This window comes from Choloepus didactylus, chromosome 4 (assembly GCF_015220235.1).
Source record: "Choloepus didactylus isolate mChoDid1 chromosome 4, mChoDid1.pri, whole genome shotgun sequence".
Classification (NCBI taxonomy): domain Eukaryota; kingdom Metazoa; phylum Chordata; class Mammalia; order Pilosa; family Megalonychidae; genus Choloepus; species Choloepus didactylus.
This window is the reverse complement of record NC_051310.1, coordinates 124,421,733-124,448,736: the sequence shown is the minus strand read 5'-3', so window position 1 is coordinate 124,448,736 and position 27,004 is coordinate 124,421,733. Positions and strand designations below refer to the sequence as shown.

Sequence of the window (27,004 nt, the reverse complement as noted above, 5' to 3'; positions counted from 1 at the left end):
TGCCCAAATTGAAAGTCTTTGAAGCTTTCTATATTGGGCTTCTTAGATTAATTGTTTTAGAAAAAGAAAAAAGGATTAAAAAAAAAAAAAAAAAGGGTCCTCCTCAGAGATCTAATGGGTTATTGAAATGCTAAGAGACAAAGCAACCAGGGCCATTAAGGAAAGGTCCACAGGGCAGAGAGATCGGCTTTTCTTCGGGATTTGCATATGCGCCTTAGGGCCTGAGCTCCGCCCTTCCCCTTTCTGTGTTCACCAGAACTCTAAAACTCCTCTGCTTTTATTTTGGAGTTTTTCGTGTTGTTTTTTTTTTTCTATGCCTGTCTCCTCTCTGCTGGGCTGGCTGCTCACAGATTCTCTGGTGTCTGGTCTCTGTCTATCTATGGTTGGAGTCTGGATCAGTAGAATGAGTTTCCGATAAGAGCAGCCACTGCAGTTCTCCCTTCTCCTTCCCGGAGCTGACAGCCCCTCCTCCCACGGGACTGAGCCTGGCAGGGAGGGGCGCGGGTCCCCTGGCCGCAAAAACTTACAGATTTCGCTGATCTCAGCAGTTCGACATTTTCATGAGTGTTGTATGAAGTATGTCCAAAGACAGATTGCTCTGTGGTGTCCAGTCCACGCAGTTCCTGGCTTTCTACCTACTTTCCTGGAGGAGTAACTAAAACATACAGCTCACCAGTCTTCCATCTTGTCAACCTATCTTTATACATACTGTGAGTTTATCATGACTCCTCCAAATCTAATCCAACATCACAGAGTCCTTTCTAGCCTTCCACTTACTCACGCCTGGTAAATACTTACAGGAGTTTCGGAATTGCTAAACCATACCACTGTGGGCAACACATTTTCTAAAAGTTATATATGTTATTTCTTTACTTCTCCACTCCCCTTCAGTGTGGTTATGTTGTTGATATGAAATAGTTAGGTCCATTTTTTACTGTTTGTAAGCCATTTTGGGTTCTCCCTACATGCTGTTTGATTTTTTTTAAAACTTCATCTACCAAAAAATTAAAAACAAACAAACAAAAATTTCAGACAAAACCAAAACGAAGGAAGAAGAAAAACAAATAATCTATTCTTGAATTGTAATGGCTATCTCCAAACTCTGAGATGCTGATTCCTTTGTGTGTAACCTGATTGATCTCTGGAACTTTGGGTATCTGTATGATACCTGAAACTCAGAGCGAGAGCTAGGCAGATATGAATGTCAGTATTAGCGCATATAGCAACTGTTAAAAAAAAAAAAAGGCTGAAAAGAGCCCAGACTTCAAGTAGAGATATGAATGAAGCAGATCTGGTTAAGACCAAGGCAAATTCCACCCCGGGAATTTCCCTAAGGCAGCAGAGGGCTGCCAGAGGGATACCTCAGGACAAGGCAAAGTCCTTTTCCAATTGTCTGGGTCACAACTTTAAGTGAAATAGATCTAATAATTGGAAACAATTATAAGAAGGGCATAGACACTTGCATCAACACGTAGACAGTCTCATCAACACTAACTTTAAAACTTTGAAATCCAAGTTCAACAGACTACGCCTCATTATTTGTGTCTCACCTACCCCTGCCCTCAGGGCCTCTTAAACCTTGGCCAAATGTGAATAAACCAGTTAAAGCAGCTATAGGGGAAGAGTTGGGTGCAGAAAGATGGGAGAGATGTGGTCTTGGTTTAGGATTCTTTCTACTGGGCCTGGAGATTAGAAATGGTAGATCCAGAAGAAATGCTGCAGAATAGGCCATGTTTGTTCTGAAAGAATTCCCCACTTAAAATTTTGTTTTCCAATAATACCTTTGCAGTGATAACCATAGTAAATAAATCATTATTAGAATATAAATAGCCTTGGGATAGGAGTAATTGAATAATATCTAATTGCTGAATTTCAGTAAGTAAAAGGAAATATCCTTGAGAGCTTTGGAAAAGTTTTCCTGGATTTATGCTTTGGACAAATTAAATAATTATAGTATATGTTCCAGAGCTTGAGAGTCAGTATACTCTTGAGGTTGTTCATAATTTGGGGTAATTATAAAAACAAGGAAAATTTTTAACCTGAAATGGAAGGAATAAAAAAGCAAATACAGCTGCAAAAAATTGCAGTGACAAAATCTAGTCCTAGCCCTGTTTTTATGATTTTTTTTTAATCAAACAAATACAATTTTATTCTACTTAGGTATGTTCTCCCTAAATTTATACAAGTTTACCAATAAAATAAACTAGTTTATAAGTACATTCTTAAAATTCCTCTTAAAAAGTAGCCTAATAGGTTGCATGAACTGAGCAATGTACCTGGTAATGATGACATTTATATAAAATATAATAAAAATAAGGATATGCTGATGCTTCAAATATATTCTGTTTAAGGAGACAGTTGAGTTTAGTAAGAAATATAAATGAGACTTCCATAAACTTAACTACCTGGATTTCAAAGAATCTGTCTTTTTAATTACTTTGCCACTTGTTACCCCAGTACGTGGAAAAATTTGGATTTGTAGTGGCTTTGTTAATGTTAGTATATTTTTGATGAATATATTACATAATCAGGTTAGTAAGTGCTGTCATGAATGGGGAAGACATAATTCTTGGCTTCAGAATGACCTAGGAGAAGACCTCATAGAAGAGACGATACTTGTAAGACCTTTGAATAAGAGGGTAGCATTTGAATAGGTAAAGCTCTGAACCAGGTTTTTTTTTTTTTTTTAGAAGCCATAACTTAATTTTGTGAACTAACATATTTCTGGTATTATTTAGTACTTGGGATAATTTTGAGAAAATTTATGTTGAGAAAAAATAATGCTGAGTTTTTTCTGGATATAAATCCCTTAATTATTGAGGAGCTGATAATACTTCAAACTTGGGCTTCTCTAACATTTGAATGTAGTGCTGGTTTGGACTGAGATTTTAGGCATATTATGAAATAATCATTTGTGTGTTGTGAGTCTAAAGTATATAAATGCCTGGATGCATTCCAAACCCAAGCATACATTTTTTTTTTTCTTCTCTCATTATTTTGTGGTATCTCTGTCTCTTCTCCCCTTTATGCACACTGTTATTGGAGAATAATATGCATGTTCAAAGGGCTTTGAAATTTGTCATCAAATTTATTTCTAGTTGTATGCAGTCTGGATAAACAAAGACTAAAGGTGGGGTAGAGAGTGTTTTTATTATTCTCTGTGCTAAGATGATCGTATTTTCTGATTAAAGTGAATTTTGTTTGTTGTTGTAAAAGGTTTATGAAAGTGAATTTTGTTTATTGTAGTCAATGCTGACTAAAATTTGATAAGCTTATCTAAGGAAGTATGGTTTGTCTTAAAGTTAAATGGTTAGTCTTAATATGTGAGACAAGACCTGAATGGATATGGAAAATTGTAGAAGGTTTGTGAAAGTGAATTCCGTGTGTCATAGTCAATGCTGACCAAAATATGTTAGGCTTGTTTATAATTGTTTTTAAAGAGCTTTCATGTCTAACTGTGTATTCATACAAAACCGGAGTCTGGTTTTCTATTAAAATAATGTGGATTGTTGGTCTGCTCTTAATGAAAAGTTATAAAAAGTTTTTCTTAGTCATCTGAGTACTTTGTCTAGAAGACAAAGATTTTATATCATATCAGAATAATATCCTTGTCAAATTTTACGTTGACCTTATCACCCTTTATTTCAGAAGACAGGTCCTCTCACTTTTAAAGGAAACCTGTTGCAAAGGATTTTTCTTTCACCTTATAAAAGTGAGGTGCTAAAATAGTTCAACATATTACAGAGGAAGTGTTTGGAAATTATAATAATTAAAATGATTTTCTATCCTTCTGTTAGCTAAATTTTTATGAGTGAAATGTTATTCATATATTTAGAGACTGTATAAAATTCCTTTAGACTTGACAACATTCTCACTAAACATGTTATATCCTGATACTGATCTGCATGATGTTAGATAACAGTATGATTTTGTTAGCCATGGTTTTAGTTATACTTAGAAAAAGGTTACAGATCACAGAAACCAGATTTACTTGTCAGTTACACTACTTTGCTCTAATGCTTCTCTAAAAGTATATGTTGTCAGCTATAATTCCCTTCATCATCAACAAAAAGGGGCTTTAAAAGAGAATCAAGGCAGATATATAAATTGTGTTATACCTGTTAATTAACATAACTCTGGTAAATGTGTAAAGGTAAAACAGGACAAAACTTCTGCTATGGTTTGTGGTTGATGACCCCAATATAAGTCAACTGTCAAAAGTTTTTATTTCTGAAAATAGCTTCATTTAAAAATGCTTATAAGAAAGTTAGGGCCTAGATGGTAAGCACATTTATTCCTGAGCTTTAACTCTTATTTCTAAATTCTGAGATGCTTTGCTCTTTGTGTATAACCTGGTTGTTCTCTGGAACTTTGGGTATCTGTATGACACCTAAGACTCAGAGTTAGAGTTCTCCACATCTGAAAGTCAGCATTATCCATACAGCAACTGTTAAAGAAACCAAAAAAAGAGATCAGACTTCAATTAGATATGAATGAAGTTGAACTGGTTAGGACTAAGGTAAATCAGAACACAGGGTAGAAGATGATATTGTCTGTATTTTAAGACTTTAACTTCTGTGTGAGACCAAAGGAAGAGAGGTTTACTTTGTTCAAAATTTAAATTTTCTGTAGCACCCTATCTAATTTAACCTGTCTGGCCAATTTATTTAAACAACCTAATTCAGCTTTATTTGATACAAAACCTAGAATAGGGAATAAAATCTTGATATTCTGTACAGGTTAATATAATACCCTGATGCATTTCAGGTATTTTGGGCAGAAAATGAAAAAGTAGTTGCAAAGTCCCTTGAAGGACAGGAGAAAACCATGGAACTATTAAACTTCTCCACCTGGGGAATTCCTGCTATTGTCTTAGGCAATAGGGGCTCCCAATTTAATAAGCCACATCTACAATCTTGAAGCTTGCCCTTATGAAAATTATTTCTGAAATGGCAAAGCTAAGCCTACTTATAATTAATGCTGAAGAGTCAGCCCTAGAGAGCCTCTTTTGTTGCTCTGATGTAGGCTCTCTCTTTAAGCCAAACTCTGCAAATAAACTTACTACCTTCCCCCCTATTTTGGCCACGACTTCCAGGGGGTGTAAGTCTCCCTAGCAACATGGGACATGAGTTCTGGCATTGTGGGATTGATTGGCCAAAAGGGGGAAAATAAATAAAATAAAGTTCAGTGGCTAAGAGATTTCAAATAGTAGAGACATCATTCTGGAGGTTACTGTTGGAAGTTTCAGCCAGATATTACAAATTGCCACAGTATACCAAGCCTCAACCAACTGTGTTCCTGAAAACCCTAAAGAATACCCTAGGCTTTAAAATTCCATAAAAGTTTTACATATTAAGTTTATTTTTCAGAGACGTAAAGCCTCCAGATTGTTCCTGTGCCAAATAAGCCCTAAAACCCAGAGGTATTGGTCTCTCTGAGAACAACAACCAGTTTCATAACTCCACCCCACAATGTCAGTGGCCCTTTCCAGCATGAAGAAGTTAGAATGGTCATTGCCCAGAGATCCGTCAAGATTGAGAATTTTCAAATGAGAGGGAAGAGTTCTAATTGAGAAGTTAGGTTTTAGGGGATGATTATGATTACAGAATCATTCTATAGATTCTCCTTTTTACTTTCTGATATATTAGACAGAGGGAAGTACCTGAATCTCTGAACTGTAACCCAGCTGCTCTGATCTCTGATAATGATTATTTAGCCTTTATCTTGTGCCCTTGTGATTGTAAAAAACCTTGTGACTGACCCTCACTAGTACCCCTTTTAGGGACTTGGGTCAGCCCAGAACCAACCCACCCCAATCAAAGCTATCTTGATAAATGAAGCTGGATCTAACCATAATGGGCCCACCTGACATGTGCAATAGCTTAAACTTTAACTGATAATTGACCTATACCTCATTATAATACTAAAAGTCATGCCCATCATCATATTAAGGCTGCCATTTTCTTACATACCTTTTGTGACTAAGCCTGTAATCAGTCTGTGCATGCCGAATAATTAGATCATCTCTAAACTTGTCATCTTGAGCCACTTGCTCATTATCCTAAAATTTGCCCATCTTTTGATGCTATAAAACTATCAGAGTTACTTCAGTTTGGGGAGACAAATTTTTAGGCTGATAGGCTGTCTGATCTCCTGCTCCACATGTAGCATTAAACTCTTTCTCTTTTGAAACCCCAGTGTCATGGATTGGCTATTATGCACATTGGGCAGAGAACCCACTGCTTTTGTCCAGTATCAAAACTAGCACTGAATCTTTTGAGGTTCCCTTGTATGTGATATGTAGCTTCTCTCTTGTGGCATTCAGAATACTCTCTTCATCTTGGGCATTTAATGGTCTGATTATAATATGCTGTGGCATGGGTCTATTCAGGTTTATCCTGTTTAGAGTTTGTTGAGCCTCTTGGGTGGGTATATTAATGTCTTTCATTAAATTTGGGAAGTTTTTGGCCCTTATTTCTTCAAATATTCTCTCTGCCCCTTTCTTCTCCTTCTGGGACTCTCATAATGTGTATACTGTTATGCTTGATGGTGTCTACAGGTTCTTCAGGCTCTCTTCACTTTTCTTCATTCATCTTTCCTGATCCTCCTCAGACTGCATGATTTCAATTTTCTTATCTCCAAGTTCACTGATTCATTCTTCTGCCAGCTCCAATCTGCTGTTGAACCCCACTGGGGAATTTTTAATTTCTATTACTGTGGTCTTCAGCTCTATTTGATTCCTTTTCACAATTTCCATCTCTCTATTGATATTCTCTTTGTGTTCATCTATTGTTTTCCTGATTTCCTTTAGCTCTTTGAGCATATTTAGGACTATTTTTAAAAAGACTTTGGTATGTCCCAGGTCTGATTCTCCTTAATGATGATTCCTAATGCTTTAATTTTCTCTTTTGCCTGGACCATTGCTTCCTGTTTCTTTGTATGTTTTGTAATGTTTTGTTGAAACCTGAACATTTTGATATTGTAATGTGTTATCACTGGAATTTAGACTCTGAGGCATCTATTCCTTAAGATTGTATCCAGCTACTATTGTCAGAACTTTCTTTGGATTCCAGGAGCTAAGAAAAAAATGGGGGTGGGGGTGGGGGCAGACCACGCTTTCCTGTCTTTTGCAGACTGACCTGTGTGGATGCTCTCCTTCAGGGCTTTTCCATACAAAGAGTTTAGAAAATTCCTCAAGGCCAAAGCATAGGGGTAACTCTGATCCTTTCTGAGCATGCAACTTGTCTTGGCTTGCACATATGGCCCTGGGAATTCCCTTGCTTATACAGATATAAATATTCCCTCTTCCCTGGGAAATAGTTTCCTCATGGACCTGGGTACTGCACAGTGTGTCCTACAGACTGCAATCCCTTGCCCCAGGCAGCCACTTGATTGCTTTCCCACAGTGTTCCATAGGAGAGCTCTGTGAGCTGCCATCTACAGAACATCGAGTCCCTCAGGCCACCATCAGACAGAGTGGGTCAGATATACATGCTGTACATAAGGGTTAGTTTGCTCCCTCCAGAACTGGGAGCAGGGATCTGCACTGGGAACACAGTCCAGCTCTGTGCTGATCTGGTGGGGGGAGGGAGGCATCCAGCCAGGGAGCCATGAAATCCTACTGCTTTGAAGTAGGATTTTTCTTGATTTGGCTCTTGCCCTGTTACTGCAGTCCTTTAACTATTTTCTAGAGCTTTGAGAAAGATTTTCAGGAGCTAGTTCTTGCTGGTTGTTCAAAGCTTCAGTGGAGAAGGAGCTCTGACACATCTCTCTCAGCCATCTTGGTTGGGGCAGGGCTAAACATGTTGGATTCAGTATATTTTAATTTCTGGTAGAGCTAGTTACCTCTTCTAGTTTTTCTTTTTCAGTGTTTACCTGGCTGTTCTTGCCATATGTATTTTAATATCAACTTTAACTCAATAAAAAACCTTATTGGTGTTAATTAGTTTTTAAATTAACTTACGGAGAATGACTTCTTTAAAATGTTGAGTAGTCTTGAGTAGTTCTTTGCAAGAACGGGAGATGTCTTTCCATTTGTTCAATAATGCTTTTGTGCCTTTTAGGAGTGCCAAATTACATTTTAAAATTGCTTTTTCAATTACTTTGGGGACTGGATTGAGTTTTAAGAATGTGATAACATGTCAAAATGTGGATTAGGCCACATTTTATGCAGAAAAAGGACCAAAATCTTATATTGGTTACAATTTCTAAAGAGCCTGTAGGCTGATTGACCAATACCTTTGATGACATTTTATCAATGTCAGCTGTAGAGAGATGCTCTGAGCAGCCAGGAAATGCCAAAGATAAAGGATTGTTTTCTTTCTTGGGTCTTTCTCTCAGTGCTCTGCAGGGAGCCAGATCTTTCTCACCTAAAACCATAAACTTGAGAAAGATAAACAGATTTTCCTTTCTTGCAGAGAGAGAAAGGGAGGCTACATAACCAATGGAGTCAATGAGCTAAGACAAAATTGTTTGGAATAGAGTAGAGGAGAAAATGAAAGTGAGTTTGCAAGGATTTGTAGCCAGGACAACAAAGCTCTCATAATATAATAATCAGCCACCAGATACATATACACCCACTCTTCCTACCCTCATATACGTACACACGCAGTGGACAGAGGATGACAAGAAGTGAAAAGAAGTGATCAAGACACAGAGAACATAGAACTGAGAGGAACAGAATTGAGACCCTGGTTTAGCCACCCTAAGTAGAGAATCTTTACCAAGCCCACTTTGTAAGTGAAGTATGGTATTTTTAGCAAAAAGCACCTTGATACTTTAGATTTCTAATTAATTGTAATGTTCAACTATTTAGAAATTTTTTTCCATTGCTGGCACTTACGTTATTTTGAGAATGTTGTTCACTACAAGCCCCTGTTTAAGAACCTAACAGGGCTATATTGAAAAATGCAAATCTAGTTAGGTCCTACTGACCATTAGCCCTTGGATCCCAGATGGACATTCTATCTACACCCATTCTATTATGAAGAGAGGAAAGGATACAGACTATCTGAGCGGTACCCCCAACAAACTGCGGGTCAGGGAGAGTGAGGCTGAGGTGAGTTCATTGGGCCTAGGCACAATGTTCTGAAGTTGTGAAAAGCCTCGATCAGCAGACCTCCCAAAGGTGCTGGCCTCGTTTCTAAATCCAGGTCTGCTGCTAATTTACTATGTGACCAAAGGCAAACCTTTGCTGTGTCTTGTTTCACCTTTCTTATCTGTCAAATGAGAACAAAGACATGAGGCAATAAATGTGAAAATACATGAAAGAGAATTAAAAGTGCTACCTTAATGAAGGAATTCCCTAGAGAAATTCAGTGAACTCTGTGTTTCGGCACTCTTCAATGGTCTAATTAGGAAGAGAGGGAAGAATTAAGTAGCTTTCAAAAATATATTTGTCATGGATTAAAAAAACATCGACTCATTTAGTGGCTGAATTAATCACTGTTCTGACCGCCATTGTATGTATGTTAGTTCATTTTAAAAGGGTTATGAAACCCATGTTCCACCAGTTAAAAGGACTTCTGAGCCCTCTAATCTGGCAAACAGGCTTCAGGATGAGGACATCTCCACATTGCTGGCAGGGCAGGCTGAGAAGGTGGAGAAAGAGGTTGAGTCAAAGGAAAAAAGTTATTGTCAAAGGAAAAAAGTTATTGTCACTCTGGAAAAGATAGTGTAGACTCAGAAGTAGTGTCTGCTATATTTAACTAGGGAACCAATATAATTAAAGAAAACCTCACATTTATGTCTGACCCTTTTGGTGTAAGTATGTTTGTTTTCTGAGTTCGTGCCCACGAATGGTAAGCATCTTTTGAGTAATTCAATACTTGGAAGTATTTTGTGGTGTTGAGAGTTGTGAAATACTTCTACACATAACCCCAAGTGAAATCTCATGCAGATGAAATAATTCAAGTGTGACCAACACTGCTACTAAGAACACTACTGCCCACACTGGAAACTCAACCAGTTTGTCTTGGGCTGACATTGGCTCCAGGTGAAGAGAGCCCAGGATAAGATGATGAGGCTGTGCATATTAGTCTTCTAGGGATGGAGTGTCCCATTTCAGGGAGCGGTCCCTTTTCCTAACTTCTATTATACTGGCACAGATCTTACCTTAGACACTTTTACTTTGCTATGAATACATTTGGGGTCAGAAATTTTGTTCCTTTGTATTAAAATTTCAGAATTTTATTTTCAGAATGGAAGCCAAAGTCTTTATTTGCTGTTAAGATAATTTTAGTTATTAGCAAACAGGTAGGGGCATATCCAATTGCCCTTGAATCTTACCCCTCCTGCTTGGAAGACCAACCCTGAGAGGGAACAAAAGGTAGTCATTTAGGATGCTTTAGGGACACTTAGGGTGCAAGGGCAGAGAGGAAATGCTTTCTTCCAACTCCTCTAGGACTTGCTACCTTACCTGCTCTCCAAGGGATGGGATGGGCCTTCCTGGCCTGGAGCTATCAGACACTTATTCTGAGTAGTTGCTTGAGACAATACAGTCTCTGGCCCTATCCTGGCCAAAATATGCCTGCCCATGGGTCTCTTTTGAAATTTTCTGGGCTTCCCTAACTCCCTCCAATCTCTACTTGGTCTTCCCCAGGACTTCACCAAGGGTTTCAGAGTTCTCTTGGTGCTTCTCTCGCCTCAGGGCCACCTGTTTCAGTTTCTCCACCAACCTAGACTTCCTTATAGAGGAAACTGGCTTGTTTCCCATCCACGAAGTCATACACAGGTGCAGGGGCTAGAGTTCCCATCACTTTCAGCTGGCTAAAGGAAGATACTAAAGAAGAGTGGTGAGCAGACAACTTTGCATGGGAGGCAAGGGAGGGTTTCAGATGGGAGCAAGTAAAGAGAGATTTGGGAGTGGAGGTCATCAGCAGGCATCAGGAAGCGGGGCGTGGTGTGGGGCAGTGGTAGTGGTGGTGTCCGCATGGGGTAGAACACGGCACCAGAGAAAACTGTTGGCAGTAATTACAAATACTGGGAAACCTAACAAAGAGGGGAGAAAAAACTAAAAGCTTAGTTTGGCCAGATAAACATCACTATTATATTGTTTATAATCTTCCCCCAATCACTACTTAGATTGTCCTGTTAAGTACAATAAAATTAACTCATTAGAAGTGAAGTTAGATAATTTGGATCAGCTTCCTTGGTTTGCTACACATATAATATGGTCTCCTTATAGGCTCACAACTATCTGCTAACTTCCAAATCTATACCCACCTTTGAGCCACAACTGCCTACCAGATGCCTCCCCTTTAATGTCCATTTGAGGCATCTCGAAATCACCATCAAAGTTGACATTTTCCTGGGTTTCTGTTCCAGTGGGGGCACCTGTACTCATCTACTTGCTCCAGGTAGAAACAGGCGTCAGGTTAGACCCTTGTCTTTCCCTTCTTGCCCCTCCTTATCTAATCAACAAGGGCCAGTTCTACCCCTTCACTTCTCTCCACACCAACTCCTTAACCCTGGATTCTGATGCTTCCTTCTCTCGCCTGTGTCACTGGAATGCTCTCTGAACACTACCTGCTCCCAACCTTGCTATCCCCAAATATACAGAATGAACTTCCTAAAATGCACATCAGATCATTTAATCTCTTGTCTTACAACTTTTGACTAGCTCCCCCATTGTTGACAGGCTAAAGATCACATTCCTTAGCATAGAATATAAGGCCTTTCGTGATCAAAACTCCTAGTATTTCTCTGCAACCCAATATAATTTCTGCTATTTCACTCGTTGGGAGTAACCCATGATTATCTCTGATGATTCCTGCTTTTTTGCACTCTGACGTTCTTTTTCAAGGGCGACATTCACTGTTGAACATCAGAGGGCTGGTTCTGGCTCAAAGCCTTTAGCTGAACTGAGTGCTCAGCCAGAAGTTCTCCATCTGCAGTCTATTAGCCCTCCCGATGGCATTTTGCTATTCTCCTTGCACCAGAAAAAACAAACAGATGCCTCTCCCACAGTGTCTGCCTTTCTCCCAAATGTCAAAGAGGTTCACCCTAAGGTAGCCCCCCTCCCAGGTGACTACCCCCTAGGACACCCATAGCATTCCTTTCTATGCAATGGTCTTTACACCTCCCAGTTGTTAGGCCCATCACTGCCTTCCAGTTTCTGACTGATTCTTTTGTTAAACCAGCTTAGTCCACCTCTGCTCTGGGGAATATCTTTCAAGGTCCTACATCTATTGCTTCACACTGGTGCTGATTTTCAGAGATTCCCCCATATGTCTGCCTCCTCCCACAGCTTCTAGGACCTTCAGTATGGGACACCTTCAGTATAATTTTTGGGAACAACCTTAGCACTAGGAAGTGGCTCTCAGCAAAATCCTGCTCCCTCTCTAGTGGCTACAGTGGCAATCTCAGGTATGACTTTGGGGGTTGACGCCCTTCCTCATACTCTGCAACAGCCTCTCCCTGAACCACCCCTCATAAAAATACAATTTAAGTGAAAACAGTGTGCTTACCATGTAAATACAGCTTGCCTTCCAACCAGACTGCCACCCTTACGCGTTCTTCCTAAATGTCAATTTTGGAGTTGCCACAGAGTGACTGCCTAGATTAGAATGTTGTTTAGTTTTCAACATTTGGCTGTCCTGGAAGAACTTATTCCCTCTCTGGAGCTGCCTTGAGAAATCAAACTAACTCAGCACCATCACCGGTGAGTCACTTCCAGCTGCTTCTAAGTTCCCTTCTGTTGTGCTGAGGCACTGCCCAGGTCCGCTGATGCTGGTGCTCTCCAGTACAGCAGCCACTAATCACGTGGCTACTGAGCACTTGACATGTGGCCAGTCTGAATTGAGATGTGCTGTAAGCATAAAGTACATATGGGATTTTTAAGACTTAGTATCAAAAAAATGTGGCAACTACGTATGTCGCTAGCATTATAGTTCTGTTAGACAGTGCTGGACTCAGAGTGAGGTTTCAAGTATGTCCTAACACACCTTTCAAAGGCTTGCTGCGTATTTTCCCTTTTCTACCTCTGATAATGACCAAATTAGTAATTAGAGGTCTTGGCAATAAATCTCAAATTCCTATACACATTGTCCCTGGAAAGCAATAGGGCAAGTATCTAAATTAAGTCCCTGGGGCAACCTCAGATACTACAGAGTCTTATTAGTGACTGTGAATTAATGGAGCTTTGTTTTTTCCCTTTTCACACTTCTTTTGAAGAGATAGACAAGGATAAAACATTACTGAATTCCTCAAAGCTAAAAACCACAGAACATCAACATTATTTCACAAGCATTACACCATTACAATAAACATTACAATACTGACAAAGCAAACCCAGTTGGTTGCCATCCATTCATCATTAAGAACTTGGTCCTCCTTTTGGAGGGCTAAACATGAGGCATTTTACTGTCAACAATTCTTGAATATTTATGTTACACTTGGGCTAATGACCAGTGACTGAGTTTCAGCAAACTCATTCATCTGGATTGTGTTTTTGAGGCTGGCACCAATGAAAATCCTGTTTAAAATCAGATTATCCTATATGTGTGTATGTATGTATATACAAAAAGCATGTATGTATATACATATTGTGTCTATACATATTATGTCTATAATATATGCATATGTGTATGTGTTTATATGTATTACATAATATACAAAACCATAAATATACTTTATTATTTATAAAAAAAATCAGATTATCCTTAGGTCACTGTGCTCATTACCTTTAATTAATTTGAAAGAATGTGTTTGAATCTCTCATTTATAACATATACTCATTAAAGAAAAGCTACTCTCTGGAAGGCATGGGGTTTGCCTTGATAACAATAAATTACTTTTCATAAGACAATTTAAGGTAGAACCTAAATAATGAATTGAACATAGCTGAAAATACAGAAGAGTGTGCAGCTCACAAAGCCACTGGTATAGCTTTAATCTCTAGTTAACTTCACAAGGAGAAACAATTCTGTTCCAGAGTTGCTGTGATTACATAGAACCTTTCAGCTGCTAGGACACTTGGAGGCCCTCCTTCTCTCACAGAGATTTAAAGCACGTGTAAACACCTCTACACAAAATGGTCAGCAACTCTGTGCTGTGAACTGGTTCTCTTTCCTTTCTGGCTCTATTTTGATCTGGACTCACCTCATAATCCTTGTGCTGGTTTGAATGTAGTGTCCCTCAAATGCCATTATCTTTGATGCAATCTTGTGTGGGCAGAAGTATTAGTGTTGATTAGCTGGTAATTCTTTGAGTGTTTCCATGGAGATGCACCCCACTCAACTGTGGGTGATAACTCTGATTAGATAATTTCCATGGAGGTGTGGCCCCGTCCATTCAGCATGGACCTTGATTAGTTTACTAGAGCACTATATAAGCTCAGACAGAAGGAGCGAGCTTGCTATAGCTGAGAGAGACACTTGGAAGACTGCACAGAAGCTGAGAGAGGAGCTGCAGATGAGAGACAGTTTGAAGATGGCCGTTGAAAGCAGCCTCTTGCTCTGGAGAAGGTAAGAGAGGACAAATGCCCCCAAAGCAACTAAGAGTGACATTTTGAAGAGGAGCTTCGGCCTAGAGAGGAACGTCCTGGGAGAAAGCCATTTTGAAACCATAACTTGGAGCAGACACCAGCCACATGGCTTCCTAGCTAACAGAGGTTTTCCGGACACCATTGGCCATCCTCCAGGGAAGGTACCCGATTGATAATGTGATACCTTGGACACTTTATGGCCTTAAGACTGTAACTATGTAACCAAATAAACCCCTTTATAAAAGCCAATCCATCTCTGGTGTTTTGCATTCTGGCAGCATTAGCAAACTGGAACAATCCTGAACATGATTTCACTGGGAAGAATACCAATCCTTCAAACCAATGAACAGAGTAGGACTTGGGTTTCTTTTTATATAATAAGGAAGCTCATAAGCATCAATTGAATCCCATTTCAGGCCAATTTAACCTGGATGCCACTGAGAAAAATGCAAACTTGTAGCTCTTCTGAGAGCAGTGAAAGCTGCTGAAGTTGAGTCCTACCTACTGATATTAATGTTAGTTTACATATCTGGCCTTTCATAGACAAAGGATGTAAAACTAAACTGCACATTGTAAAATTAAATTTATTCCAGTGTTTTTCATGCTGAAACTCCATAATTCTTACTTTTTTATCCTTCACCTTAAATGGAAGGCAGAACTCCTAGGCATGGAATCCAAGAGCCTCTACCCCCTAATTCCTGCAATCTGTGACTGTCTGAGATATCACTCCAGTGACTGTTATGTTCATGGCCCAGTTGGCCTTCAAAAGGAATCCAATTCTACGATTAACCCAAAGGGTCTTGGAAACAGATTCTTGCACGAAGCCTCCAGATCAGAGCTCAGTCAGAGGAAACCTTGATTTTGGCCTGGTGAGATTCTAAGCAGAGAACCCAGCTGAGCTGATATGGATTTCTGACCCACAGAACTGTGAGATAAAAATTGGAGGTGGTTTTTGCTGCTAAGTTTGTGGTAATTTATGTGATGCAGCAATAGAAAACAAATACATCTTGGTGATTTGTTTGTTGGAGTCCATAGCTTTCTTTTTTTGTTGTTGTTGTGGTTCATAATCCACTGAGTATACAAGCTATGTGGCTCAGATGAGTTACTTGTCTTTCTTGAGCTTATAAAACCTTTCTCACGGTGTTTTTATGAAGATGAAATGGGATCCACATACAGTGTTTAACACAGGACCAGGTGCTCAGCCAGATCTCAACCATGTGTATATACTTCCCAAGGTCCACCTAATGCAGAGCTTCCTACATAGTGCAGCATTTGTGCCAGGCACACTATGTGCTCAATACATGCATGCTTAATAGAGGATATGCACAAACGGTACTCATCAAATACTTATGTGCTGCGAAATGAAATAACTGTTAGTTATACAAAGATGTATATATAATAGTCTGTCCTCAAGCTGCCCAAAAATTAGGAGGAGAGAATTATGTAAATAAAGAATTGCAATTCAATGCCACTTGTGCCAGCACATACCAAATGCTGAGGCTACAGCACCTTTCCACCAGGTCCAGGAGTGATTTATCAAATGGAAATGAGCAAAAACATTCCAGGCAGAACAGGCATAGAAGAGCTTGCAGTTACATGGTGGTTTCAATTCTTAAAACAATTTGATTAGCAGAGCTAAAAAAAAAAAAACATTATTAAATGTTTTAAGGTGGTACAGATTTTTACAAGGATATTAAGTTATTGTTTAGTTATGTTATGTTAGTGTATGTTCCTTCCTCTGTACACATTGTAAAAAAGTAAAATACTTAAAAAGAAATATATACAGGAAAGTGTGACACTGTGTTATTGTAAACATGTACTTGAAATAACATGCAAAAATAAAGATCAGAATATTTTCCTGTTTAAGAAAAAACAAAAGTGAAACAATTTTTTAAATTAGAATAGAACTTTATTTATGGCATCAAGATTTTTAGAAATTATTTATACTTATGCAATAAACTTTGATACATTCATTTTGATATATATTTACCATATTAAAAGAATTTAATAAACAATGTCAAATGGCTTATAATCAAAATGAATTGTGTTTAACTTGATATTTATATGGAATAATTTCAGCAACAAAAATAAAAACCTAAAACAAACACTATGTAAATGTGAGTTAGGATGAAATGTATTTGTAATACAATTTATGTCTGTTTAAACTTTTTGGTTAAAAGAAGATGTGGCTAAAACCATATGCTTATACTTTCTGAAGAGTGTGCTGTACTTGCTGGATGAAAATAACTACTGACTGTCCAGAAGTAGAATGCATTTTGAGGGCAGTGTTGTTTGATCCAGGTTCCTTATGGTTCATGAGCTCACACCTCAGAGAAGAAGGGGTGTTGGTTTGTGATGGTTTCATTCACATCATGTTCTATATGAATCATGGTATCATCCAAATGCGTATCAGTTCGATGAAAAGAAAACTTTACATCTTCTCAAAGCTCTGATGTCTGCTATGATATTTCACAGAACTGATATTTAAACAATGATGTGGTAGAATTCAGTTTGTTTTAACATTCACCTCTACAAATGAGGGCATTTTCCATGCATTGGCCCATTTGAATATTACTTTGCTGATGTGAAGAAAATGGATTCTGATGGTAAGATCCTTATATAGATACATATGTACACATATGCACACATACATACATATACATATCTACATACACATTCAGTATCAGATGCGTTCATATTCCCTTGTTTATTGGAAGTCATTTGATTTTTCAAGGAAGAGATTCTTCTTTGGGAGTCTATTTGGTGTGCATACCTCATTTCACAAGATCTGACAGTCAGCACAAAACATCTTCTGATTGTATTAATACTTTATAGTTTACAAAGCACTTTCTGATACCTCGTCTCTCTGGAACATACAACAATCTTGCATGACAATGGGGTGGATATGAATAATTTCACTTGACAAATGAAGAAACAAGAGACCAGAGAGCTTAAGTAAGTTGCTTCCGTTTACATGGTTGGTAAGTGACCAAATGAGGATGACACCTGAAGGTGGTCTTGCCTGAAGTCTGGTTACTACAGGTGAAGACACAAGGCAGTGCACATGGATCTGTGAATTCCTTTCCCTAAACCAGGCTGAGGATGTAGGGTTTGGAAAGTGGTTTTGCTACTCTTTCACAAATGAGGTCTCTACCAGGCACTGACAGGTACCCATCAAGCTTAAACCAATAGCCAGAAGTAGCTCTCAGAGAACATATATATATATTTAAGAAGATTCATAACATTTATACATAATATATTTATTCATAAATCTCCAAGATACCATATTGAGTAAGAAATAGGCTTAATTTTCTTAAGCACATTCTCTATCCATTCTACATAAGTATGAAAACCAGGAATAAATACAGTCTTGGCACAATTTATCTTTGCAGGTGCACTGGCACCTATAACACTTTCCCCTTTGGCCTTATTCTGTTCACTCCCACTTCTGATTGCTTACAAATTCATGTACACATTTTAAGTTTCTTGAGGACTTGGAGTAAGCTAGATTCCTTTGACGTTGGCCACTCTTTGCCCCAGAGCCCAGCTCAGTGCTAGGCACATAGCAGGCACTGTTTACTTCAATTTGGTTAAAGTAGGATTCTATCTGTAGCAATATGTTTAAAGAGTTTTGGTTTTGTTATAGACCATATCATTATTTTCATAGTAAACAATTTTTAGAAAGCATAGGAAATATGATAATATATTCAATACAAATTATGCTTTATAACTACTCTTTGGTTGTTTATAACAAATTATTTGGTTTTTTTGACTAAAGAGAAGTACTAAAAATATAAAAATGCAACTACAGAAATTACCTTAATCTGTAAACATAATAAACCCTGTAAACATATATTCACTACATAATTGTGCCAGTATAAAGAATGACTAGTAAAGACAAGTACTAACCATTTAGCTTAATTCTTCAAGGCATACTTGGAAATACTGCTTTGTGGAGCTTTAGTTTGATGTTTGAAGAAGGAATTCTTCTAACTATACTAAAACATGAAAAAGTGATGTCTATGCCAATGAACCATAAGAATATACAGGCAAGAGGAAGGCTTTAATACTTTTCACTCATTGCAAATTTGAACTTGCTTCACATGTCGTATGAACCACCTAAAACCACATAGTAACAAAAGGCTAATATTCTTAAAGTGAAGTAAACATTTTCCGCAAGTGAGTCAGTTGACTAAAAATACAGGCAACAGACTTTCTGGGCAGTAAGGTGCATTAGGCAGGACCACATAATAATAAATAGCTGCAAGCAGCACTACATTTACCATAGTTTACTCAAAATTAATGTATTTTTTCCCCCAAATTTCAGTTTTCCTTCTCAAAAAGCATCTAACTTTTCACACATAACACTTCTCACAAATACTTCACAGTTATAATTTCAGTAGTTTAAGAAAGAACTGCCTGGCAAACACTGTAAAAGAGGTAAGTGTTGAGAACAAAACTTGCTATTTCAGGCACACAGGACTTACATCCTATAGTATGAACTCTAAAGATAGAATGAAACAACCATGTAAATGCAACACAAAAGTGATTGAAATAATGGTAAAGTTGTCATATGACTCCTTCTAATGCTTTTATATGATTTTCTAAAATATCTGGGAAGAGTCAATGGCCAAGTTTTAATAGTTCCTGGGAAAATTTTAAGTCAAGATTTTTGTTTATAAAATTGTGGCAATAAAACACTACAGATTATTCATTGTAATCTAATCAACTCCGTCAAAACCCTGAGTGTTTTCAATTGCCATCTGAAGTTTATCCCATAATTCTTCAAATGATTCATACGGTGGCAAGTCCAAGCGATTAAAGCTGAAAGAACAGAGAGGAACTGGTTATGAAAGGCACTGGTAAAGCGTGGATCTGATGGCAAACACGGTAACGTTGCTTTTCGAAAGGAGGCTGTGTTCCCACAACACTAATAGGCGCTTATCTCCAGGGGCAGAAATAAGATACAGGACAGGACTCGAGGCATGGACTCTCCCCATTACTCCTTGGGGAATCCTGCCACTACCTTGAGCTCCAGCTGTCTGGTTTCTCTGCCTCTTTAACCTCCAAAAGGCAATGTTCTAGTCCTCCTGGGATGGCTGCGCACTTGTGCTATGGTGGCAGCATATGGTCAACAGTTCAGATGGACCTCTCCAGTGTTCAACTACCCAGACTTCAAGCCTGCCCTGCCTGGTAGAGAAATGCCTGTTCCTGGGTTAGGGTCACTGCCTCCTCCTCATCCACAGCTGCCACCAACATGGCCCAGAGGGGACTAGAACATCTTCCAGACTAACTGGGAAAAGGAACTCTGCTCTCTGAAGATCTGTTCTACCAAGGTCTAAGCAACTGCTTACCAGGTATGAGCTCTTGGCAGCTTTTCTGGGGTACCCCACTGTTCAACCGTAAAAGACTGTGGTCCATTCGAACCTACAGAGAAGAAGAGTGCCTTTGGTTTCATTTACTCGATACAGGAATCCCTAGGCATTTCAAAACTCACTTTTTCTAATAACTTACACCTATAGGGAACTAATTTAAACTCAAAAGAAATAAAGGCTGTCCTGTGCATGATGGCTTCATCGTCCAGCCATGAAATGAGGCTTCCTCCTCTGTCAGTCCATTTTTGACCCCATATCATTCCGTTCCCTGAGGCGACAAGTTTGATGATGTTTTTGCTGATCCCTGGCCCTGTACACAGTTATATTTCCATGTACTATTTCCTTCATAGGTACACAGAGAAAATGTGCATTTTCTTTCTTTTTGGAGTCCCAATGAAAATAACTTTATTTTTTTCTGATTATAAAAATAATACATGCTCGGTGCAAAAAAATTAAGCAATATAGAAAAATACAAAGAAGGATGTAAAAGTTACCTAAAATCCCACCATTTTGATACACACCATTAATTTCCAGGTGAATAGCCTGTCATGAATTTTTTTGTGCATGTGCACATGTATATATTTTTACTTATGTTATACATGCTACTTTTTTTCTGCTATGGACACTCTTTAAACTGTCTCTTTTATTTTTATTTTTAATTTTATTTTATTTTTACTTTTTTTTGTCTCTTTTATTTTTGCAAGGGTTTTCACTTAGCTCTTCCCTCTCCAACTCTTAACAACCCCCAGCCACCCAGGTAATCAATGTTAACCCAATATGTAACCTTCTATTCTTTTTCTCATGTCTTATGATCACATTCAAATATATATGTGTAAGTATAATTGCCAGAAGCAGCAATAAACATACATATTCTCAATATTAAAGTCTTAAAAATTTCAATTATATTTCTCTAAAAGTATTACTTTTTACATATCACCCATCACAATTGTGTTCACAGTACTTTTGTCTTTGTTTTCCATAATTTTGACTTATTATATATATATATATTTCTCTGCCTCTTGATTCTCTCATCTAAACAATCCATCCTGAAAATCCCTCTAAGTCAACTGGTATAAACCACAAAGCTTTTTATTGGCTATATAATATTGCACTGCAATACTGACATTTTGGAGCAACTTCTACTACATTTTGTAAACACCTAAGGATCTGACTTTAATTTCTAACACAAATAACTTTGTTGTATAGGGTATTTCCCTCCAAATTCCAAACAGTTCATGAAATCAGTGGATAGGGCTGTAAGCCTCAGTAGCATAAAAGAGGGAAGTGCAGCTACAAATGGAAAAGGGTATTTGTTAGATCTGCTTTGATTTTCTCTATTAACTGGTTAAAGTATAGGAGAAGAGAAAGGAAGGGGAGTCAGGTAAAACCACTAAAAGACAAAGGCTAAGAAATTCAATTAGGCAAGGAGTGAGGGTACTGGTGAGCAGCAAAGCTCCTGTGTCCTCCTTCTCACTGTGAGTGGATACTCTAGCTGCCTGACAAGTTTTGCGAACAAAAGGAAGCTTAACGAGGAGCCCAAGTATGCCTAGGAGATCAAGGGGGCTGGCAGTCCCATCAGATAGCAATAGCTTTCGGTTTGCATGAAAAATTCAGTCTGGTAAGTACCCATACAGCAATCCCTGACTCTTAGTTCCCAGAACAATTCTATTCTTATTTGTTGTTATGAGTAAGGCTCCAACCTTAGTTGTATCTTTTCTAAAAGACTGGTATCTTAAAAGCAAGGGAATGTGATTCCAATAAACAGAATATTAACCAATGTGAAAAAAGTTGCTGTCATGTACATCAAAAACAGTATTTTTTACAAAACACACCTCTAGTACTGTGATATAAATCAAAAGGAAAATAGTTTGATAGGATGTATAGAATTTCACTTTGTAGAATTAATATAAACTGTTTTGAATATCAGGAGATATGTGCAGTCTTATCCCCAGTCCAGCAATTCCTAAGACAGGCTGAGGAAGCATAGCCTGATGAGATTCTCCACCCACCAACCCCCAACACAAAAAAAGGGCCCTCGATCAAATAGGTTTTGGAAATTCTGCATTTTATTTTCTTGGTAGAGGTTCTGAACAAAGCTCAAAGAAACCTATTTAACTCTGTTTTGTTCACCATCTCCCCAAGCACATTCTACTATGATACAGTTTATTTTTATTGTACACTTATTAATATTCTGTGGAACTTTAAATGCTGCCAGGAACTATACATACTATAGGTAAAGCTTTCTTTGTGATGCATGCATAGTGGGAATGGAATTTAAAGCTCAAGAATAGAAAGTAACGCAACAGAAGGTGTAAATATAGTTTGGCCTGCCTCAGTGTATCTAATTACATCATCAAAAAAATCTTACTTCTATGTTTTAAGCTAAATGTGTGTAGAAATGACAGAAGCTTTGAAAAAGACAATTGATATCACTCTGTTCTTTTTATGACCTATGGACAATCCTTACCATATAGTTCAGCAAATCCATTCATAGGCACCCGGGATGTGCCAGTGACAAACTGAAGTAATCTTATTCTTTTTTCTGAATCCATCATTAAAACAGCCTAAATAAGATTGAAACAGCATTTATAAATTATCATTCAAAAAAAGGTAACGAAATTATCTCAAAAATATGTTTTTAGAATTTAGTTATAGCATTAATAACCACTTATTAAATATGCATGATTTTTAAAATTAAATTTGCTGAAATGTGTTGATGGGTGGTTTGTTTATATCCCAGTTGAAGCTTTATTTCCAAGCTTACATGGTAACTCTTTAGCGTAGGATTTAGCCTAATAGAGTGTCAAAAATTTATTTCTCAGATGTGATGCATGGCTTTTTAACACATGTTAAAATTATGTTTATTGATATTATTTCTTTATAAAATAGAAAACCACATGTAAAGGAGCCATGCAGGAGTCCCAGAGAATACATTTCAGTTATTATTACAAGTTCTCTTAAGAATACTTCCTTTTGTAAGGAACTAAGTGCCTGTCTCACCTGGTCATTGCCATTTACTACATTCTGAACACCTTACTTACTCATCTATAAATACATATGGAGGTTGGAACCATACCCCAAAGGTTTATGTATATGGTACAAAATCAAACATAACTTTCGTTGGGTTATATATTTTTTCACATTATCTATACATAATCCATTAGTTTAGGCAATCATGAGTTGATTTTAAATATTATTGAATCTATCAAAAAGTTATTTCTGAAAAGTGATGCTTTCAGTTACCTTCCAAAACCACTGTATGACTTGATGATTTACATTATAGCCATTTTTATACTTTGTGTGTTCTTTCCAGTCGTTCACATCCACATCTCCCAATCCACACATAAGAAGCTATATGAATTAGAAATGTCAAACTGTAAACAAGAAAAATGATGGGTACAAAATTCCTGTTGTAAAACAAAAATAATACTTTTTACCTCTAGTTCATTTTCATCAAAAATTTTGATGAGATCCTGTGGTATTAGTTCAAAAAATCCCTAGGAGAAAGAATGCATTTAGAAACCTGGTTATCATGGTCAATGGATATTCCTATACTTCAGCTGCTGAGTGCCACTGGAGAAACCCAAAACCAGGTAGATTTCTACTACTACGAATTAATGGCCTCTTAACTCAATGGAGACCTCAAAGTTGGTAAAGAAAACTTAAAACTTATGTGTCCATAGTCTGTTCTCTCATTTATTCCTCAAAGTGGATATCATAAAACTTCCTCACACTTCTTGAGCTTCCTTCTCCCCCAAATCACCCCATCTTTAGAGCAGGTGACTTCTATTCGAGAGAGACAATAGAAATAATTATGCAGGATAGATCTCCCTCAAACTTCTGTATCCCCACATACCAACCAGCACCACATCCACCACTACACTCCCATTGCAGTGGGGGAGAGGTACTACTTCCTCTTTCAGGCCAGTCCCTCCACTTAGGCTTCATCTGCTCACTCAGGAAGGTCTCTCGCTAAATCCGCTTAAAGCTTAGCTCACTTCTTATGCATTTAAATTTGTTCCAGTCATACCACCTTAAAAACAAAACCCAAAAGCAAACGCTCCGTCCTTCCCTTCACAGCCAAGGTTCTTGATAGTGTTATACACTTACCGGATGTACTTGTTCACCCTCCATCTATCCCCCAAACCACTGCAATCTGATCTCTATGCCATTCCTTCCCTGAAACTGTTCTGGAAAAAGTCAAAGACAGCTTGCTTTGTGGCTAAATTGAATAAACACTTTTAGTTCCTTATCTTATTTGACTCCTCTGCAGTATGATATTGTGGTAAACGTCTTTGTTCTTGAAACTTAGTCTGCTCTTGATACTTTTTCTCCTGGTTTTTCTCATGTCTCTTGTCTGTCTTTTTAAAATTTCCTTTGAAGTTTTCTGTTTTACTGACAATTCCTTAAATGTTGGTGATCCCAGGTTTCCATGTGTGTGGCTATCCACTCACCCTGCTCTTTGCTCTTCCTATTTTCCATCCAGATGATTGCAAAATCCACACTGCCACCCCAGATATCTATCCCCTTGAAATCACAGAAAGATTTGCATCTAACTTCCAAATACCATTCAAATGCACATCCATTTCTCTTCCCACCACCATCTTAGTTCCTATCCTTACCATTTCTCACCTGGATTACTGTAGTACTTTGCCATCTAGTCTCTGATACTAGACTTGCTCTCCTCTAATTCTACATTCCACTTCCAGAATGATCAAACTAAAATGCAAATTGAATCCTGAAACTTTTTTGTTTAACAGTTTTAATGCACCTTCCTTTCTTTCATTTGACTTCAGAAAAAACTCCAAAATCCACTGCTTAACAACAAGGCTCTTTACCATGTGGCTTCTGCTTAGCTCTCCATGTGTATTTCTTACCTCACATACTATTATCTAGCACACTCAATTACTCGTAATTTCTCTAATGTTTGTATACTCTATCTTATTGCCAGACTCCACACATGCCACGACCTCTGCTCAGAGGCATTTCCTGCTTCTCTTGAGTTGGCCAATTCCTCTAGTCCTTCAGGACTCACCACTTGCCTGTCCCTATCTCTCCCCTCCTGGCTCTAGTTTGCATTCAGAACCTCTCTGCTGTGCTCACCTAGCTCTTTAAGCTTACCTCCATCCAAATCACTCTTTAGATTCTATGTTCCTTGACAGCAGGACTTACGTCTTTTTGCCTAGCACAGCACTAGACACACAGTCAGTGCTCAACACTGAATAAATTTAGAAGTACGTTATAAATATTTAAGTGAAGATTTTAAATTAGCTTATAAATAAGTGTCCTAAAAACAGCTTAAATGTCCACCAATTGGGGAAGTTTAAATAAATTATGGATTTATGTTGTGAATATAATATAGCCACAGAGGAAGATAGCTATATATCTTGACATGTAAAGATCTCCAAGAAATATTTGCCAAGGGAAGCAAGCAAGTCACAAAACAACAGATATAAAGCGATCCTATTTAGGAAAAGAAACAAGCAGCATATTACACGATCCCTATAGTACTCTCTTTCCTTTGCTCTCCTGAGGTTACTTAAGGTGAGGGGAGTGGGAGTGGGAAGGGGTGAGGGATCGGTGAGAAATGTAAAGAAATGTAAATGTTAATGTTTACTGTATAAAATTCCTGAATGATTGAATTTTAACAGCAAAAGTCTATTAAAAATGGCTTTACAAAGCAAGGCACATACTAATTTTTCTCAGTGTGATTAGGCCTAATATTTGAAACTGATAGAATGTACTTTGAAATTATAGAAGAGCAAACAAAACAAAATGAATACCTCTTTAAAAGCAGCCATTTGCTTCTGGACTCGGTTTACAAAGCGCCATTGTATTACAAGACTAAAAGGAAGAAAAACATTTCATTCTTTCTCACATGAACCAAGTAAAAATTTAAGGTATATTTATGCCAGTTAGAAACAAAAAATAAGGACTAGCTAAGCAGAGGCGTAAACTGAATATGAGTGAGTAATAGTGTATTGTTATGGAAAGAGAAAACGGAATATTCAGACTCCAGCCATGGAGGAAAAGAAAGAAGGTGAGGTCTTCCCAGAAGGAAGCACATTTCTTCTGGTAAAATATTTACTAAATAGAGTAAAACACTAATTAAATACTTACTAAATATATTCCTTTTTGTTCTTGTTGGTAACAACTATTTCTGATCCACCATTTTTCAATTCATGTTGATGTGTCTAAAATTAAACATGATACCTTGGTATGTTATTTTAGTGAGAAAAGTAAAAAATATATGTTATAGTTATACCAGAAACCGGGTGTTTTAAATTAAATTCATTCAAAAGTTAAAAGCTAAGAAAACATAAAATATTAGTTTTACTAAAACAAGTATGGAATGAGTCAAGCACAAATTCTTGCTGATACAGCTTTTGTTGCTGGAAAACACATTTAAAAGATAAAGCACAGAAATGTGTTGAGTATAGGCATTATTTAACATCTAAACTTAAGTTACAACATTTGTTCTACAACTTAAGTACTACTTTAATTGATCAATATTTACAAACCTGTCCAAAAAGTTCTTCATCTATGATAAACCTGAGGTCCAATTCTGTTGGATCATTTTCAAGAATCCATCTCAGTGAATTGTAATATTCACCATCCTAGATGGGGAAAATTTCATATTTAAAATTTGTGTGTATAAAGAAGACACCCAAACTTGCAAAAAAAGTATGCTGAAGGTCTGAATAAATGAGCAAAAGATGAAAGGGTCAGTTGGACGGACATCTTTCCATACATACACACACTCAAAAAGAGTTAAGATGCATAAATCAATTGAATGGTACCTGCTTAGAAGTTTAGACATCTACTTCTATGTGAAGCAGTAGGGGTAGATTTTATTATCTAGTGAAAGGGTTAAACAAAGCAGTTTTCAAAAAAAATTCCTAACTTTCTTAGTTAAGCAGGAGTACCTAGCACTTTTCTCACATGGCTGTGTATGAGACTGTGTGAAATATTCGAGTAGTTATGAGGGGTAGTTATTTATACTTGTCTCAAGTTAAAAATCTCAAATTAAATACAGAACCATTATTAATGAACTCAAATAACTGTGCAATCTTATGATCTGTAAAGAATTATACTATCTGTACTGATAATACATAACAAGAAAGGAATTAAAAATATACTTGGA

The 27,004-nt window shown here is 37.6% G+C and overlaps 1 protein-coding gene across 5 annotated transcripts in view; it reads right to left on the bottom strand.

Annotated features, from left to right (window-relative positions):
- Positions 1 to 16,408: 16,408 nt before the first annotated feature.
- Positions 16,409 to 27,004, bottom strand: part of NEDD4 (NEDD4 E3 ubiquitin protein ligase) — a 194,979-nt gene continuing 184,383 nt past the window's right edge. For 4 of the 5 annotated variants that reach the window (XM_037833882.1, XM_037833883.1, XM_037833884.1 and 1 more), the window contains 8 exons: positions 26,382 to 26,477; positions 25,981 to 26,054; positions 25,644 to 25,704; positions 23,298 to 23,357; positions 23,104 to 23,211; positions 22,328 to 22,424; positions 19,840 to 19,912; positions 16,409 to 19,309 (listed from right to left, as the gene is read on the bottom strand). In XM_037833882.1, the coding sequence (XP_037689810.1) occupies positions 19,207 to 19,309; positions 19,840 to 19,912; positions 22,328 to 22,424; positions 23,104 to 23,211; positions 23,298 to 23,357; positions 25,644 to 25,704; positions 25,981 to 26,054; positions 26,382 to 26,477 (672 nt within the window). In that variant the 3' untranslated portion in view covers positions 16,409 to 19,206. The remainder of the gene's footprint in view (positions 19,310 to 19,839; positions 19,913 to 22,327; positions 22,425 to 23,103; positions 23,212 to 23,297; positions 23,358 to 25,643; positions 25,705 to 25,980; positions 26,055 to 26,381; positions 26,478 to 27,004) is intronic. The other variant, XM_037833881.1, reaches the window with a different exon arrangement.